At 37.7% G+C, this 20,230-nt stretch overlaps 1 protein-coding gene across 1 annotated transcript in view; it reads right to left on the bottom strand.

Annotated features, from left to right (window-relative positions):
- Positions 1 to 9,118: 9,118 nt before the first annotated feature.
- LOC120538761 (cytochrome P450 2B4-like) overlaps positions 9,119 to 20,230 on the bottom strand; it is a 44,011-nt gene continuing 32,899 nt past the window's right edge. Inside the window, exons 7-9 of the mRNA XM_039768217.1 lie at positions 16,103 to 16,290; positions 13,559 to 13,700; positions 9,119 to 10,325 (exon numbers count right to left, since the gene is read on the bottom strand). Of these exons, the coding sequence (XP_039624151.1) occupies positions 10,144 to 10,325; positions 13,559 to 13,700; positions 16,103 to 16,290 (512 nt within the window). The 3' untranslated portion in view covers positions 9,119 to 10,143. The remainder of the gene's footprint in view (positions 10,326 to 13,558; positions 13,701 to 16,102; positions 16,291 to 20,230) is intronic.

Here is a 20,230-nt window from a genome sequence, read left to right as displayed (position 1 = left end):
AACAGATGTGCAGCCACTGTCTGCATTAACCTGCAAATCATTTACTACTTTAACTAGCGCAGTTTTTGTGCTGTGATTTGTTCTAAAACGTCACTGAAGTTTGTTGAGAATAGAATGCTTATTCATGTAATCATTTAGCTGCCTAATAACTGCCTTTTCTAGAATTTTACTTAAGAAAGGCAGGTTAGAAATTGGTCAAAAGTTATCAAAGACAGAGGAGATAAGTATATTTTTCTTGAGCAGGGATTAAACAACCGCTGTCTTTAAACTATCAGGGAAGACCCCGTATCTAATGATGAGTTCACAATGTCAAGTACACTAACAATTAGAACATCAAAGACTTCTTTGAAAAGCCCATTGGTACTGCAGGGTCAAAGATGCAGCTGGAGGATTTCAGCTGCGAAAAGTCGCAGAATAACAAGAAGCACAAATAAACTCATTGACTCCCTAGCACATTCACAATAAACCACCAAGAACTGTGGCAGCCCCTCTGGATTTAGAAGCAGTGTGCTATTCCTGGGGTTAATGGAAGGTGGCCATCCCTTTTGGGGAACCTACCACATCATACACGGAAATTCACTGAGGCATAAACACATAATCAATCATAACCATAAATAAAATTAATACAAACTAAAGAATCAAAAATGAACAAAAAACAACACAAAACATGAATTTGAACCCCAGCCAAGTGAGAAACTCTGGCTGAGATAAACATTAACATGTATTTAGTATCTAAAATGAGCCAAGATACAATTTACCCAAATACATTTACATGTAGCATTAAAACACATCTCCAGTGTCTGCATTGTTCATGTGCAGTCAGTATGTGTGTCTCCATTTACATGGTTATAGTACAAGGATGGTAACCTGTTTTGTTTTTACTTAAAGGAGTGTGCTATCTATTTCTGACCTGCTTCAAAGGAGGTCTGAATTATCTGATCATTAGTGCACTTATACCTGTTTTTTATTTTGGGTAAGTGTTATCTGTTTCTGATCGTATCAGCAAAAATGCACATAAAGGGGATTGTCACTTGGGATTCAGAAATATGCTTTAATGCAGAGATTACTTGTAAAATATGTTTATTTTTACCTAAGGAATGTACCCTATATTCATTCCTTTCTACATTTGTTTTTGCAACTAAAGTGGTCTGATGCAGGTTAATGAACTGAGACCTGGTTCTATTAAGGTGAATTCTGAGAATGATTAAATGACTGTCAACTGTCACACAAAAAAAAGTTACAGTATTTCTACATTTCTTATAAATTTTCCACCTTTCTGAATATAAGACAAGTAAAAAAGAAAAATTTAAGGTAAAATGACAAAGTGATTGTGAAAGTAGTTGGAAGACTAAGCTTCACAACCATTGTAAAGTACGGTATCTTTAAGTACTCCACTCCTTTTTGTCCATTGTTGTACCTTCTTGTAGTACAGAAGTAACTGCCCTGTTAGAAGACAGTTACCTAAGGTTATTTCCTTATGTAATTAACTTACAGTATGTAGTGCAGCAAGGGCTTGATAATATGGCTTTCATAGGCTTTACTCCACAGCAGCATTGTTTAACTTTAAACACACTTTGAAAATTCTCCCCACTTTATTTACCTAACAAATCAAACAAAAAATTTGACCCTGAAACAGGAAAGAGACAGCTACTTGGACCCAAGTGTTTTAAAAATTGCTTCTGTTTGCTCCAATATTTCTCTGAAATTTTGACTATTGCACCACTATATGTTATAACAGCAAAGAGAATACAGATAAGCATTGTGGTCTATGGATATACTACATGTTAAAACGGTGCACCTATTCTTGCATGGCATGCAAACAGGGCTAGCTCCAGGATTTTTGCTGCCCTAGGCAAAACTGTAATCGCCTCTACTTGACCAGTTATATGACCCTTTCTATAAAGCAAGAGTTAAGTAAAAGTAAGATTATTGCTATTTTATCCTTCAATATATTTGTACCTGTCTTCTTCTTCTTTCAGCTGCTCCTGTTAGGGGTTGCCACAGCAGGTAATCTTCTTCCATATCTTTCTTTTCTCTGCATCTTGCTCTGTTACACCCATCTCCTGCATGTCCTCTCTCACCACATCCATAAACCTTCGCTTAGTCCTTCCTCTTTTCCTCTTCCCTGGCAGCTCTATCCTTAGCATCCTTCTCCCAATATACCCAGCATCTCTCCTCTGCACATGTCCAAATCAATGCAATCTCACCTCTCTGACTTTGTCTCCCAACCGTCCAACTTGAGCTGACCCTCTAATGTACTCATTTCAAATCCTATCCATCCTTGTCACACCCAGTGCATATCTTAGCATCTTTAACTCTGCTACCTCTAGCTCTGTCTCCTGCTTTCTGGTCAGTGCCACCGTCTCCAACCCATATAACATAGCTGGTCTCGCTACCATCCTGTAGACCTTCCCTTTCACTCTTGCTGATATCCATCTGTCAAAAATCACTCCTGACACTCTTCTCCACCCATTCCACCCTGCCTGCACTCTCTTTTTCACCTCTCTTCCACAATCCCCATTACTCTGTACTGTTGATCCCAAGTACTTAAACTCATCCACCTTCGCCAACTCTACTCCACGCATCCTCACCATTCCACTGACCTCCCTCTCATTTACACACATGTATTCTGTCTTGCTCCTACTGACCTTCATTCCTCTCCTCTCTAGAGCATATCTCCACCTCTCCAGGGTCTCCTCAACCTGCTCCCTACTCTCACTACAGATCACAATAGTCCACGGGGACTCCTGTCTAATCTTGTCTGTCAACCTGTCCATCACCATTGCAAATAAGAAAGGGCTCAGAGCCGATCCCTGATGTAATCTCACCACCACGTTGAATGCATCCATCGCTCCTACCGCAGACCTCACCACTGTCACATTTCCCTCGTACATATCCTGTACAACTTTTATGTACTTCTCTGCCAATCCCAACTTCCTCATACAATACCACAGCTCCTCTCGAGGCACCCTGTCATATGGTTTCTCCAGGTCCACAAAAAGGCAATGCAACTCCTTCTGGCCTTCTCTAAACTTCTCCATCAACATCCTCAGAGCAAACATTGCATCTGTGGTGCTCTTTCTTGGCATGAAACCATACTGCTGCTCACTTATGATTACCTCACTTCTTAAGCTAGCTTCCACTACTCTTTCCCATAACTTCATGCTGTGGCTCATCAATTGAACTCTCCTGTAGTTATTGCAGTTCTGCACATCCTCCTTATTCTTAAATATCGGCACCAGTACACTTCTTCTCCACTCCATAGGCATCCTCTCACTTTCCAAGATTCCATTAAACAATCTGGTTAAAAACTCCACTGCCATCTCTCCTAAACACCTCCATGCTTCCACAGGTATGTCATCTGGACCAACGGCCTTTCCATTTTTCATCCTCTTCATAGCTGTCCTTACTTCCTCCTTGCTAATCTGTTGCACTTCCTGATTCACTATCTCCATATCATCCAACCTCTTTTCTCTCTCGCTCTCTTCATTCATCAGCCTCTCAAAGTACTCTTTCCATATTCTCAACACACTCTCCTCGCTTGTAAGTTTCCATCTTTATCCTTTATCTCCCTAACCTGCTGCACATCTTTCCCAGCTCGGTTCCTCTGTCTAGCCAATTGGTACAGGTCCTTTTCTCCCTTCTTAGTGTCCAACCTCCCATACAACTCATCATGCACCCTCTCCTTTAGCCTTCACCACCTCTCTCTTCACCTTGCGCCTTATCTCCTTGTACTCTTGTCTACTTTCTGCATCTCTCTGACTATCCCACTTCTTCTTTGCCATCCTCTTCTTCTGTATACTCTCCTGTATTTGCTAACTCCGCCACCAGGTTTCCTTTTCCTCCTTCCACTTTCCAGATGTCACGCCAAGCACCCTTCTTGCTGTCACCCTTACTACATCTGCTGTAGTTTCACAGCTATCTGGTAACTCTTCACTGCCACCCAATACCTGTCTCACCTCCTCAAACTCAAATTCTTACTTTTTCAGCTTCCACCATTTGATCCTTAGCTCTGCCCTCACTCTCTTCCTCTTCTTGATCTCCAACGTTATCCTACAGACCACCATCTTATGCTGCTTAACAACACTTTCCCCTGCCACCACTTTGCAGTCTTCAATCTCCTTCAGATCAACTCTTCTGCATAGGATGTAATCTACCTGTGTGCATCTTCCTCCACTCTTGTACGTAACCCTGTGTTCCTCCCTCTTCTTAAAATACATATTCACCACAGCCATGTCCATCCTTTTGGCAAAATCCAATATCCTCTGACATTCTTCATTCCTCTCCTTGACACCATACCTACCCATCACCTCCTTTTCTCCACTGTTCATTCACAAACATACTAATGGAAATCTGCTCCAATCACCACTTTCTGTCCCTTGGGTACACTGTCCATCACTTCATCCAACTCACTACAGAAATCTTTCTCGTCCATTGCACACCCAACTTGCAGCGCATATGCACTAACAACATTTATCATCACACCTCCAATTTCCATTTTCATAATCTTTAGTCTGTCTGACACTCTTTTCAACTTTCAACTCCACAACACTCTTAACATACTGTTCTTTCCAAATAACCCCTACTCCATTTCTCCTCCTATCCACGCCATGCTAGAACAATTTGAATCCACCTCCAATTCACCTGGCCTTACTCCCCTTCCATTTAGTCTATTGCACCCACAATATATCAACCTTTCTTCTCTCCATCATATCTACTAACTCTCTCCCCTTACCAGTCATACTGCCAACATTCAAAGTTCCTACCCTCAGTTCCACTGTCTTTACTTTCCTCCTCTCTTCCTGCCTCTGTACGTCTCCTCCATCTTCTTCTCCTTCTTCTTCTTCTTCGGCCAACAGTTGCCCAATTGTCCGCCAGCACCCTGTTGGCTTACAGTACTGGTGTTGGTCGTTGTTAACCTGGGGCTTGACCGATCTGGTATGGAAATTTGTATTGTTTTCTGCATATTGATTTGGCAAAATTTTACAAAATTTCCGGGCTTGCTGATTTATTTCACTCATGTATGCATTTTTTTGGACTAAAAGTATACAGCTCATTTTTAAAATGAAGTTCATACAGTTTGGTAATTGATGCCAAAGAACACTTGCAATTTACTATAGATAATAAATAAATGAATATAAATTTCTAGTTTAGAAATGACTATATTTTACTAAAAAAACATGCAAAAACAAATATAACAATAACAGGCAGATTGCTTGATAGGTGTTTAATTTTACAAATAGAGTCCAATTTTTAAAAGTAAACCACACATTAAATTTAATTTAAAGTACTTGCAACTTTATAAATACAAATGACCAAACTCTTTTTTTTTTTTAATTCAGGTTTAAGAATTTACAATTTTCTTTTTTAAGTCAACTGTTTTGGCTTTTGTACACTCTACACTGATAAGATTGCTGAAAATTAAATGAATAATAAAGCCATCTGAATATAATGTATATACAGTATGTGGTTTCACACAAATGAGTGCTGCGTTATGTGATAACATTTTTGTATAATTATCACTTGTCAAATAAAATGCGAAAGACTGCAAAAAAGTTTTGGGGTAGCTACCCTGTATACTTGAAGCCTGGGTCAAAATCAAAGAAAAAGCAACAACATCTGTTCACAGAGTTGAGTCCGAAACAGAACTAACTTGTGACAAAGAAAATGGTGTGTTTAAAGCCGGGTAAAGGAAGTAGCATCATCAAGCCTAGGACCGGAAATGAGGTCGCCGAGCCCAGAACTGGAAATGATGTCACCAGGCCCAGACAGAATTTCCTGTGACTAGTCTGCAGCAAAAAGAGAATAAGAGTCACTGCACTCTGCCACCCCCTGGTCCGGCATGGAATTACCCTTTTCTGGCTGCCTCCCATGTGCACGTATTGTGACATGGCTCCCCCTCAGTCCAGACCCATCATGTACGTAAGTACATTTCGGCTTTTGTGCTTACGCCATGTTATAGTGCGAGTTCTACACACGGCGTTATACATGAGGCCCCTGGTCCATACCAGGCTAAACGTAACGGATTGGGAATTCACAATATTCCTCTTTGAGAAATAACACATTAAAGATTTTTTTTTGTTTTAGCATTTATAATGTGGAATTGTTGATTAAATTAATCTCACATACTCTCTACAAAATGGTAAAGCATTATAACCAAAACTATGGTAAATTAGTTTGACGTTTGCAGCAAAGTGGTGAAGTATTAAAAGCTATACCAGTGGTTCTCAAACTTGTGAAGTAACATTTATTTCATGGCAGAGACACACAAGGGCCGCTCCCGGTCCCCCTTACTTTTTCCGCACGACCACTGTCCGCGCACCTACCACATGGTTGTCTCTCTGCCTATATACATTAAAGACATCCTGCGCTCATGTGCCTCCTCACTTGCTTCCTTAATTTCCTCAGCTGTTCGTTGTGCTCACTGCTCCTTTCTTCTTTACTCCACCGCTTCAAGCCTGTTATTGTCTGCCATGCTTCATGTCTCATGCTGGTGACTCCTGCCTTTTTATTTAGTTTCTTCACGCTCTTAATCCTCCGGGCATGCTTCAGCATACTCTGTTTTTTTGAAGGTTGGCACACCAATTATGTCTTCACTGGAACTGGCTCAGGGAAGACTGCATTTATTCCTCGCATCCTTCTCATACCCTCTGACATCCCATTCCAATTCAGACGCCTCCAATTTCCAGTAAGGGTGTGCTTCACTATGCCAATAAATAAGTCACAGTGCCAGACTCTAAAAAAGGTCGGCATTGACTTGACAAAAGATTGCTTCTCACATGGCCAACTGTACGCTGCATGCTCAAGAGTAAGCTCAGCAGACAGCTTGGTCATTTTATAGCTCGAGGGCAGAACAGCAAACGTAATTTACAAACAGATCCTTACATCCTAAAAATATGCATTTCTCAGACACATTTACAATCATAAATTAAACTCTTTACAATCATCATATTCACTGTCAATACTAAAATAAGTCTATGACAATTACATTGAGAATCATGTTACGTTATTTTTAAAATGTTTCCTTTTCTTTTTCATAACTTCTTTAACACAATGCTTCTCCGCTGCGAAATGCGGGTATTTTGCTAGTTAATAATAAACAACATTTAAAGTAATTATGCCTTTCATCCCCATTGCTTTTTTTTGTCAGCAACAGACAAGAGGAAAAGATACAGCAATACTAATTTATGTGTTCCTGTTACATGCTCTTTTCTTTAATAACAATTAAATAAACTTTACTTTTCTAAACTAAATAAATAAAACTAACATTTAAAAATTCCCATAATACACCATACATCACAACAGTTTCACGCTTTATTTGTTACCGTTATATGTTCTTCTCTTTAATAACAATGAAATAAAACTTTACTGTTTTAAAGTAAATAAATAAAAATAACGTTTAAGATTTCCCATAATATACCACACATCACAACAGTTTCACGCTTAAAGTCACAGGTACTGAGTCCACCTATATTCCAGCCTCTACTAAAGAATTCACTTACACTTTTCTTCTATTTGATAACTAATCTTCTTCTTCTTCTAATTATTATTATTATTATTATTTTATTTTCTGGCTTTTAAGGACCTCTTCTTTCAGACTTTTGTCTATGATTTTAATTTTGCCCTTTTTGTTTTGAGAAAAGAAGGGATTCTTCTGGTTAACAAACTTTGCATTTTCTTGAATTAGTTTTCTATTCCTGTATTTTTCATTCTGTGTTTTTCAGGACGAAAGGAGGAACATATGATTGCTTATAGCAACTTCTGTCAGCAAAACTCTCCTGATAAAATGTGTGACATTCCAAAATACATGTAGCAAATGGACTGCATTGGCTGTCTTTCTTTCTTTTTCTTTTTTGTTTTGCATTTTACTTTTTTCTTAAAAGGGTCATTTTGTGTCACATAAGTGATAAAAATACCATTTACCAACAGTTTAAACAAAGTCTGGAAAGAGTAACTCAATATTTAATCAGACAAACAAATAGGTAGTTTACACTGATGGTGACAGCACAATTAGAATTTCTTATTATACAGCCCTATGTGCCTTAATTATTCATATTAAGGTCTCTAGATAAACTGACTACTGACTACTCCAATATAAACACAATAAATCAAAGTTCACACGTGATTCCTAATTACCATATCTTCACCAAAATATGTAAACAATACAATTTCATGCACCCTATCAATGTACAATGGCACTGTTTTCCAGTTAGAGAACTGTGGAGAACTTTTTATTGTGTAAGAACAAATATAAGAGTGTTATCAATGAAATCATAGCTATTAGTAAATAAAAGAGACCCATAACGGTGGCTTTTAAAAACAAGTTTTATTGTAAGCCCATTTGATAGATACTTACAGTTTGAATTAAAAATTAATAAAAAAAAAAAAAATAAAAATCAACGTTTAGCAATACAGTCAAAGACTAGGGCTGCACTCCTCTTGCCATGTTACTCATTTAACTTTATTTTGCTGCATCTGTGTCCCTGTGTTTAACCAGTCTGAGAATTATTATTAGTGTTGTTGTTGGATTATAATCTGTTCTTGTCATGGTAGGCAATATGAAAATATGCATACCATTAATTTAAAAAGAAAAAAGCAAATAACAAATAGTAGAATTTTCTAAATATTAAAGCTATGTCAGAATAAAATCATGTCTGTCATTTTATTGCAGAATACAACTCAGAAATTGTAATGGTTACTATATTTTATTATTTAGTTAATGGGAAGTGGTTTTAATTTTGTAGTACTGGACATGAAGATATTTTCAAATTACCTATAGGCTTCTAATGTATCTGGAAAAAATATGACATTTTATTGAGCACAAATAACAGGATATTTGTTGTTTTTTTTTTCTTAAAAGTGTATAAAATGTACAAAGCCTTCACAAACCACAGATTTGATTCAAGTAAAGTTAAGGTAGCTAACCAGCAGTTTATCGGTAATCGTTTCCCTATGCAGTTGATCCAAAGATTTTAGAAAATGCACCTGAAAAGATTCAACAATAATGGATTCAGTCTATATAACCAGATTGTGTTTGCATTATATTGTCAGTAAAAATAAAGTATCATCTTTCTATGCCACATTTTGGGAGGCCACCATTTAAAAGTTCTTTTTCTTCTTTTCCATAAATTACCAAAATCACTAGTTGGCTAATGTGTTTTATAAACTGATACATAATACTGATGACTGGGTGCTGTTAATGCTTTCTGTAGATTCCGATTACATTACAATTTAATATCAGTGATTACGTTTGTTAAATGAAAAAGACAATTTCACAGTTAATGGTATTGCTGATCACAAATTTTGCACAAAATTTGCTTTAAGATATGATCAGTTTTTTTTTTTAGCTAAAAATCATATTCTCTCCAAAGCATATGGTCTAAAATTTAATCTGAACTTTAAATTTCCATGTTAGTACTCTTTAGACATGGCACTCTCAAATGAACACCACTGAACCACTATGCCACCAAGATCTTGCGGCAACACAAGTGACCAAATATTCTCAAGTTGTAATTCTCAAGGAGAAGCAGGCCTGATACTCTCAAACTCAACCTAAACCAGTACAGACAAGAACAGAACTTATAAAATCCACACTCCAAATCACCAGTCTGAGAATTAACCCTAGATAATTGGAAACTTGTGAATGCTGATTCTGAATTAACTTAATACTGGTGTTTCTCACCTAGGTGTTACAAAACTCAAAAACCTTTGTAGCAAGGCATGCTGACATTTTCAGATTCCAACAAGAATCAAAGCTGCTGCATGTGAGGCAAGTGTGTGGCTCACTAGTGTTGCTCTACAGAATCCAGCCTGACAAAGGTAGGTTTTTGGATTATCTTTTAATTGAGAATAAGCAGAGAGATGAAGAAATGATAATCCAAACTGAAAAACCTCTTATTTTTAGCTACTTATGAAAACTGACTCTCTCTCTCTCTATCTTTTTACAGTACATTAATATTTAAAAAAAAAAGAAATTAAAATATAAAGAAACATAAGTACCAAAGGAATGTGGTAAAAGAAGCTGATCAAATAATTAAAAAGAGGTACAATTCAAGGATTTTCTTTTATATAGAATACCTGCTTTTTGCTGGTTTAATCTGCTCTTTAATTAAAGTTCCTCTGTGCTCAAATGTCCATCTCTTGCTATCTTGGGATGGCAAAAAATGTATATGGCAAGGGAAGTTTAAAAAATGACCTAGAACTTGGTGTCAGACTGATTTTGTCAGGCTCAACTGTGGGGTGGAATGAGAAGTTCTGTAGGAGGGTGGAGAAAAACAAGAAGAGCTCCATCTTGGCCAGACCCTCACCTGCACAGATGCGCTTCCCTGCAATATAAAATAATATGTCGATTAATAGCATTAAACTTGAAATAAGAAACAATATGAAATGTAGTCAGTGTGCTATTCAAGGTAAATGCAGTATTAAGACCTTCACTTTATAAGCAATTCAGATAAGAGTAGAAAAAATGATTGAATAATACCACTGTACTTATGAACTAAAATGATTACCTAAGCAATTGTGCAGGATCAAGTCAGACATGTGGACTAATATAGAAGAATTTTTTATATATATATATACAATTTTCTAAATAACTCATCATATATTATTATGCTTCGCAGACAATAAAATAATAAAATAAATGCACATCTTAATAAACAGAAGTAAACACTGAATGGCGTAAATACAATTTTTTAGAACAATGCAGGACACTACTGTATTTTTTGCATGATAATTCTATACTTGTAAACCATTTTTGAGCCCTCATATCACCTAGCTAATACAGATAACAATTCTTTGGCCTACATTTTTATATGAAACTTTAATCAGTTCAGTAATAAAAGAACCAAAAGAATAGAGGTGAAACGTGAACCAATACCACAGGCATGTAGTAGGAAATGTTGCCATCTGTATTATTCTGTAACTGCCACAGACCAGTGCCCTTTCCAACTTTGAAATGTGAACCACCATCACAGTATAGATTTTATCATGGTTAAATTAAATGTTGGTGTTCTGATTTATATTCTTATTTTTTTACACGTTTTTATGAGCCTTTTTTCTGTTCTTCATCAACAATCATAGTTTTGGAGTCACAGATTTAATTTCTGACCTTGTTTTCTTCCTAAAATGTTTTCAAATATTTAGAAATTTTTGAGTCTTTTTCAAAGCTATCTTGAATTTCATGAGCGCTGCCATTTTGTAAGTTTTGTTACAAGGATGCTGTTGTATTTTACCCAGGGTTCTCCCCCTGCCTGGGATTCAAATGCTGTTTTTATATGTATTTTGTTCATTATTTATGCTAATATTGTTGATTAATTCGTTTATTGATGTTTAAGCATGTTTTCTTCTTTTATCTGTTTTGTGGGTGGTCCCCCAAGAGCCTATCACCATCAAAGGACTGCCCTCAGCCCTATAAAGGTTGGGATAACCCCAGTTCTTTGTGGTTCACTGTGAATTTGCTCATGGTGTGATGAGTTCTCCTAAGTTATTTCAATGCTTTTTGTGATTAGTGTTTTTTTTTACCTCTGTGCTCTGTTTTTTTTTTTAACAATTATTTGATTTTGTTTTAGGACTATGTTTGACACTAGGATTGCCTATTTTGAGGGTATTACCACATGTGCCTTTGTGCACCTCAGAGATAATTTTTGTTCAGCTGAACTTTATTCACAATAAATCTTTTTCTTCCTAAAGTTTCTTTGTTGGTTAATTTTGTGTGACTAACAGGGACTTTGTTCTGCTCTCTAGTGGGCATTTTGAGTAATTACAGTAACTTTGTGCTTTGGAACTTTAAAGTTAATAACAGATGATGCACTCCCAGCTGCCAGGGTTGTGACCTCAGAGTTTGTGCTGACTGACATGATTAATACAATCAGTTAAAAGGTCTCATGTAACAACTTTTTCTTTTCCCTTAAATTGTCTGCAGATAACCAACAATTTCTTGTGTATTAGTAAATCAGGTTCAAGGTTTATGTGGCAACCAGGGACATAATGTATATAGCAATAATGACATGATTCTCATTGGCTTGTTTATGTTAGTATACAGGGTTTCAACATAGATTTTCATAAATATCACAAAGTTAAGCCTGCTTATTTTCAATTGAATTTAATTCAGATTATTTTTCTATAGTGTCCTTCACTGATTACAGGTGCAGAGCATTGTGACAAAAGCAATTACAGAATTTTCTAATTACATGAGTACATGTGTGGAATAAAAATGTATACTTTACCTTGAAAAGAAAAGTACAGTATATGATCATAAAATTTAATCCACAACAGTTATTTGTTCTTTAAACTTTTGACTTGACGTTCAGAACAACAGGAAGCAAAGCATATTTTAGCAGAATTGGGTGCAAGAGAGACATTAGTCCTGATCGAAATAGTAGGCCCACACACATAATAATATGCACACACATTCATTCATATCAGGTCAGTTTAGAGCCTCCGATTAATCTCATCTGGATGTCTTCAAAGTACCAATATAATCTGCCTAAGTACTGGAAGAACGCAAAAACCTTGCTTGCACATGATTTAGCAGAAAGTTGGAGCTGTGAAGCTGCAGCATTTAGTTTGACACATCCATTTTGATATTTTACTTATTTACCCAACCATTTTCTATGAATGTTTTATGCATTTCAGGGTTCGAGAGGCCAATGCATCACAAGATAAACTCACCCTCACACTAAGCCAATTCTGAGTTGCCAGTAAACCTAAATTGCACATATATATGGACCTTGGGAGAAAAAAATTGAATATTGAAAACCCCTATGCACTTGAGGAGAATATGTAAAGTCTGCACCAGCAGTAGTTGGGCATGTGATTTCAAACCCTTACCTTTGTGTTGGAAGAACACTTCGGCAACCATCGTACCACCCCTAACAACCCAATTTCATTCCTTAACTTGTACACTTTTGTGCTTGATCGCAATTTACCAATAAGAGGGAGTAGTGTTGGAGAGCTCAAACCTTCTACTGGGCTGCTGGAAAAGTCTTATTTCAACTCTACAAAGAAAAATGAGTGAACCTAGTTCATACTGTACATTTAGCATTAAAAAGCTGGAGGAAAGCTTGCTGCTGAAATGTTTCCTCAGACAAAATTAGAAGAGCAAACAATTGGGCAAAGTTGGATATCTAAAGTGAAGCCCTCACACTGACATTTCTGGAGATGTGATGTAAAATGTTGAAACTGTATGCGCATTTGGTAAAAAAAAACCAAACAACTGCATATTGTTGTGTATTTAAAAATATAAAAACCTTTTTTCAATAACTTAAGTTGTGCCCAGGAATTAACTTACACATTTCTTCTATTTGATTACTAATCTTAGGTTTTAAATGCTTTAGTGTGGTGAAATTCACTGTATTTTATCCTGTTATTTTTTTCATGTGATGGTACCGCATTTGCCAAGAGTGTACAGCTCTGCCTCAAAAGGCATCATAGAATTTGTATAAGAATAATTAAGTTAATACAAACATGGTGATATCTTTCCCACTCATACTTTGCAAAGGTCCTCCAAACTCATGTAATGAAGTATTCTTCTTATCATAAATATTTAAAGTATTTGTACCTGCGGAAAAGGGCATAAAAGCTGGGTTCATTTTGAAGCAGCCGTTTTCATCCAAAAAATGACCAGGATTGAAGGTGTAAGGGGTTGCCCACTTTGTCTTGTCAAACAACACCGAGTGAAGCACAGGAGACACCGCTGTACCCTAGATTACAATAAGAAAAAACACAAAAGACTTTTTTATGCTATTTACAATATGCACATACAAATTCATGAATGCATACACTCGCAGATGACTCTGCACTTATGGGGTATATCAATAATAGGGATAAGACACAGTGTACAAGAGTCAGGTGGAGAATTTTTATTTATTTTTTTTGGTGAAAACAGAATTATCTTAACATCAGCAAAACCAAACAATTGGTTGTTGACATTTGCTGCAATAAGAGCCTCTATACCCAGTCACTAAGGCGCTATATAAATAAAATATATTATTATTATGACTATTTAACAATTGAATGTAGACGTGGTGTATTGCCAGAAGTACTTAGAGGTCCACATCAATGGCAGGTTGGACTGGTCACAGAGCACAGAGGAACTACAGTATATAAGAAAGTGCAAAGCAGGTTCTTCTTCCTTAGGAGACTGTGTTCCTTTAATGTGTGAAGTGACATCCTTCACATCTTCTACAACTCTGAGATGGCCAGTGTGATTTTCTACTCTGTGGTGTGTTTGGCTGGTAACATCATTTTCAGAGAGGCCCACCAAATCACCAAGTTAATTAAAAGGGCAGGCTCAGTTATGGGACAATTCTGGACCTGCTGGATGTAGTAGTGGAGGAGAGAATGAAAACAATAGTGAGTGTCATCATTGCATGAACAATGTTGCACATCCTCTCTCTGACACTCTAACACTGAGAACTTTCAGCCAATGAATTATTCAGCAGAAGTGTGTCAAGAAACATGACAGGTGTGCCTTCATACCAATAAAAATATTAACACATAATGGATCAGTGGAACTAAGACTGCCAAGCCAGAAGATTTCTTTTCTTTCTTTTTATATTTTCTATTTTAGTTATTCTGCTGTGTGCTCAGTCCATAGTGTGTGTGTTTGTTTATTTATCAATTTTTTGTGCATTTATGTATTTGAAGTGTTCCTGTAAATAGCCTAATTTCCCAATCAGACAAATAAAAGTTCAATCTATGTACTAAATAAATAGTGCATATGACTGGTTTTAAAGTTGCTGGTTGAGTAGTTCATCTGTCCATTAATTTTCTGAATCCACAATTTTTTTATTATAGGATCAGAGAAAGATAAAATCCATACCTGCAACACTGATATTAATTTAGTGCCTAGTCTTGCAGTACTGAACTCTGTTTTGCCTAAAGTGGAAAAAATGGCATGTCCAAAGACAGAAGGTAAATTCATCTGCACTTAATGCATTAACCACACAGATACAGGTTTGTTTAGATTGAAGGCAATGACAGCATGCCACCATCCAAAAAAAAAAAAAGTGTCAAGGAGATGATATCATGTTTCTCTGGCAGCAACTATGTGGTAGGAATTTGTGAATTTGAAATTGTGAATTTCCCCTTGGGATTAATAAAGTATCTATCTATCTATCTATCTATCTATCTATCTATCTATCTATCTATCTATCTATCTATCTATCTATAGCCATAAACAGCATGGCCCTAGCCATTAAAACAAATAAAAATATGACACCTATTCTGAAAAAACAGTGCACATACTGTACCCACACTCATAATTATTAAGACATATTTTTTGCCTATTTTGTGCTTTTTTCATATAAGGGTTCCATTTCTGACACAGGATTGGAATTGAATGAATCCTTATGTTACCATCACGCATTTCGTTTCACGCAACATAGTTTTGAATTTGTCATGTGACCTCTTTCATTGCAATGATAATGTCACTGGTAACAATAATTTAAATTTATACACTGTGCGTTATCCCTCAGTAGAGAAAAACAATTTCAAGAATCTATAGTTAGGTTGTTTTTCAAGTATGCCTTAGTGTTAGGATCATTTTCTAATTTTACGCTTTTATTTTACTTTCGACTCCTAATTATCATCATGCTCTCTGATTCTGGTGACCTCACCATTTTTGATATCTTGATTTTGAACCTTTGTTTTACCTGACCACTTCTTTATGCTGTGATCCATCTCCTGCACTTTTGGCTCTCACAATAATCTTCAGAGATATATTGTGTCTCATAATGTATGGCAATAATTTAGAATATCCAATTAAATTAACACACATGCATTTGTAATGTGGAAGGAAAAATAGCTCTAGAACAACACATATAGATATTGTGAAAATGTGCAAACTGTACATGAGTAGAAACCTCACAGAAGATTTGAATCCAGAGTTGCTAGATCCATTAGTCAGCAGCAATAACCATTACACCATTCTAAAAGGTTTGAAATACTCATTCTTAAGTTAATTAAAATATAGAATCTTAGCTATTGAAACAAAATCAGAAATGTGTAAATTTCATGCACAATTGTTCCTTCCAGTTGAAATTTACTAGGAAGTTACATAAATATAAATTCTGATACGTTTCAGGGAAAAATTGACCCTTACAGCTGGTATTGTGTATCCCCTAAATACAGTGTCCTTTGTTGTACAATGAAAAGCATTTAAGGGGACAAGATCGATGAATCTCTGGACTTCATGGAGTACAGCATCAGTGTAGGGCATCTTTCTCCGGTCCTCCATGGCAGGGGCACGGCCTCGTTCGATCACTGCATCGATCTCCTTCTTGACCTTTTCTAAATGGAAAGAAACAAATCACTGGCATTAAAAAGACAGTACAGGTTTACTGAACAATTAAAATAATAAATATGATAGGCACTCCTCAAAGACAGCTTTCATTGCTTTGATGATAAATGTTCTGTGGTCTTCCAGTTTGCTTCAGTTTAAATGAAGAGTTCTTACTCTGACAATTGATTTACAGTACACAGAGATTACAACTGTCCCCTGAAGTGTTGGTCTGTTTTTATTTTTAAATATAAATATTCTCAATTTAACTGATTCTCTTTTCTGCCTAAGTAAATGGTCAGGCAGATTTAATATTTTACAAATAAGAAGGAGAAGGAAATAAAGCACAAGCTATTGTAATTGTGATAACGTGAAAGTGTGAAAACCAGGAGTCAGTAGAACCAAAAGCGCAAAAATAAAATATAAGTTGAATATTCCAGTCAATAGGACAGACAAAAAGTCAACAACTCCAAAAAATAAATATCGACAAAGTATCCAGAATCTTGGATACAGACCGTACAGTCTTTTACATCAGTGCTCTTCTGAAGTTATGGTGTGCAAGTTTTGGTGCTGGCATAGGACAGAGGTCACTAACAGGCGGGCCACGGTCCGGGTCCGGACCCATAAGCTGTCTCATACGGACCCAGACTTACAGCCAAAACATAAAGTTATGATTTAAAACCTGACAGGAGGCTTCTATTTTAGCTGCCACAGCTTTTTTAGTCTTTACAGTAATGTTTTAGTGGATGTGGAAATGCACAGACCAATTGTATGCGCGTTAAGCCATTTCACGTGATAACACTCAGCCAATCAAGTCTGTGGATTCTAGGTGGTGAACATTGCTTTACTTTACTTTACAGCGCAGACAGATGAGAGAGTTAGAGGCAAGGAAGAGAGATGGTAGAAAGTAAAAGAAAGATAGCGATACATGTAGAAAAAACAAAGGGAAAAATAAGCCAAAGAAAGATACAGATGACTGCGCTGGAAAAAGAAAAGACGGAAAAAAGGGACCCAAAAATAAGAAACAAATGGCACTCTCCAAAAAAAGGAAAATGAACAGCGAAAATAGGGCATTTAATCCGGAATGGACAAATTTATTTCTGTTCATACTTCGTACTGGGAGCACTAAACCAGTGTGTCTCATATGTTCAGAAACCGTGGCACTTGTTAAAGTGCCAAATGTGAAACGACATTATGAGACGAAACATAAAGGTTTCGAACAAACATACCCAATAAAATCTGAAGTGAGATCACATAAAATAATTAGTCTCAGAGCCCAATATGACCAGTCCACCAGGATCCTGAGCCACACATTCACTGCCCAGTTGGGAATCCAAACCGGGAACGGCCAAGTTTGCATATATAGCGTGTAAAAGTGTAAAAATCGATCAAGAAATAACAGAGTTATAGTTGAAAACTGAAGACTTCATTGACGTCTGTCAGACAACAGCTTTGAACAGCAACTTGAAATTGCAATGCGTCAGTCTGTTGCATCCGTATTATCTGTGCCAAGAAACTTGCCATCACAGAATGATGACAAGAAACTGGATGCATCAGTAACAGCTGAAATGGCGGTGTTTCACAGCAACGGCAAGCGCGGGCATTGTTTAGAACAAGTGTATCTGTATCTGATGACTGTGCTGCCTACTTCAGTGGAGGCAAAGCGTGCTTTCTCAGCAGCTGGCGTACTCTGCATATATATATATATATATATATATATATATATATATATATATATATATATATATATATATATATAACATGAGCAGGGCTGGTGTGCATAGGGTGGAGTCCTGTACCGCAGACCTGTAGGCCAATAAGACGAGGGAAGGTGAGTGTCCCAGTCCCGCTGGTGCTCTGCCGTGAGGATGGCTAACTGTTTCACCAGGGTTGATTGAGCGTTCAACCAAGCCGTCGCTCTGGGGTGCAATGGTGTGGTCGGGTCTTCCGCATGCCCAGGCGCGCACATGGCTGAAAACACAGCCGACTCAAAGTTCCTTCCCTGGTCACTGTGGATGGTCTCTGCGGCTCCAAACCTTGCAAACATGCCCTCCACCAGGGCATCAGCCACGATCTCTGCCTCCTGGTCTGGAATGGCATACGCCTCTGGCCACTTGGTAAAGTAGTCCATTGCAACAAGGATATAACGGTTCCCCTTATCTGTACAGGGAACGGGCCCTATGTCCACCGCGACTCTCTCCATCGGGCTCCCACTGCCATCTGCTGAAGTTCGGCATGGGACTGATGAGGGGACCCTTGTGCGCTGTGCATATATATATATATATATAATGAGGAGAACCACGATGACCCGACACCAGATCCAAGGACTCATCTATGCGGGTGGCGGTGCGAGTCTTTTAGTCACACTGTTCAGAGGCCTGTAGTCTCGCAGAACCTCATTTTCTGACTCTTCTTTTGTGGACCATCACAACCCCGAAGCCCACGGGCTATTGGGCGGCTCAATGATCCCTGCGTTGAGCATTTCCTCAATCGCCGTGTCAGCGGCCTCCTGATGTGCCAGGGGCGGCGGGGCGTGTCTTGATCGGCGCGCGTCCCTGTGTCGATCTCATGGTGGACCAGGTGTGTCAGGCCGGTCTCTTCTGAGAGTGCGAAGATGTCCTTGAATTCCCACAACACCTGCCACAGCTGCTCTTGTTGCTCGGGTTGCAGGCCATCACAGCTGCGCCTCCAGATCTCTTTCACTGCCGTCAACCTGTCAGCCTCCCCGACACGGCTGTTGGACCAAGGACTGTGGCTGTACATCTCCCCTGGTGTGGATGACATGGGACTGGGAAAAGGCTGACTCGCACATAAATAAGTAGAGCCGAATAATGCAGTCAAGGAGCTGTTGTATTCAGCTGAGCGAAAAATGACGGCTGTCCGATTAACTGCGATATTAGTTCCCTCTCTTTTCTCTTTGTCAGATCGCTTTTCGGAAGGAAGTCAGTTTCGTAATTTTTATGAACAGTTCGAAATTGCCTTTCCACATTTTCCTTCTTTGGAATAGCAATGATAGATTGACAGATCAGACAAACGCACTTCGATTGTAACATTGTGAGAGAAAAAAATCCTCTTCTAAGTACACATAAAGCCCATACTCTCCCCAAACAATTTTTTTTAAATCCCTTCTTTAGTCGATATAAATTGGAAGGCTAACTAGATCACAGCCGGAGTTTTGCAGTAGCTCGCGCGTTTGATCGTGCGTGCGGGATGACCAGTGTGTTAGAAGAAAGGAGATCTCAGACTGGCTGCCCTGTATGTCAATCAAGTGGCATAGGGAGGATATATGATAGACTAACCTTTAAAAATTTTTTTTTTTTAATGCAACGCGATCTACCTGCACTACCTTTGCGTTGGGCATCCCTGAACTAGATACATGTACTTATATGACAGCATGAACTGCTTGTAGATAAGGTTATTCTTTTATTGGCGTCAACATACTGCAGTAGTTTTATTAAAAATAAGTGTTGGTCATTCTAAAACCGTTCACATGTGAGATGCCCGTGCACTGTTTTATGACATGCAGGATTCCCGAATTCCCGGGAATGGATAAACCCGTCTGGGAAAGGATTCTCTCCTGCCTAGCAACGTCTGGATTTTGGGTCAACAGAAAAAGCCATTTACTGATGGCGGGGTTGTCAAAGAATGCAAGAGTGCAGTAGCTGAAACACTACTTGAGGGGAAGAAAGTGAGCATTTAAAACTGTTTAATTGTTAAGATGTGTTAAGATTTATTATCTGTAAAATTGGTTGAGACTGTTGAGTCAAGATGTGAAACAGAAAAGGGGAAATTCAAGCTTTTTCTCCATTTATTTTATTTTTCTGAAGTTATACACCTTATTCAAACATGCACAATTTTCACATTGTATGTATTTTGTCTTATTTTGAACTGCAGCCCTACTTTTATTTAATAAATTTAAGAACATTATATACTGTGACAGAACATTATACA

The sequence above is a fragment of the Polypterus senegalus genome, chromosome 11, assembly GCF_016835505.1.
Source record: "Polypterus senegalus isolate Bchr_013 chromosome 11, ASM1683550v1, whole genome shotgun sequence".
NCBI classification, from domain to species: Eukaryota; Metazoa; Chordata; class Cladistia; order Polypteriformes; family Polypteridae; genus Polypterus; species Polypterus senegalus.
This window is presented reverse-complemented; position numbering and strand designations above follow the sequence as displayed.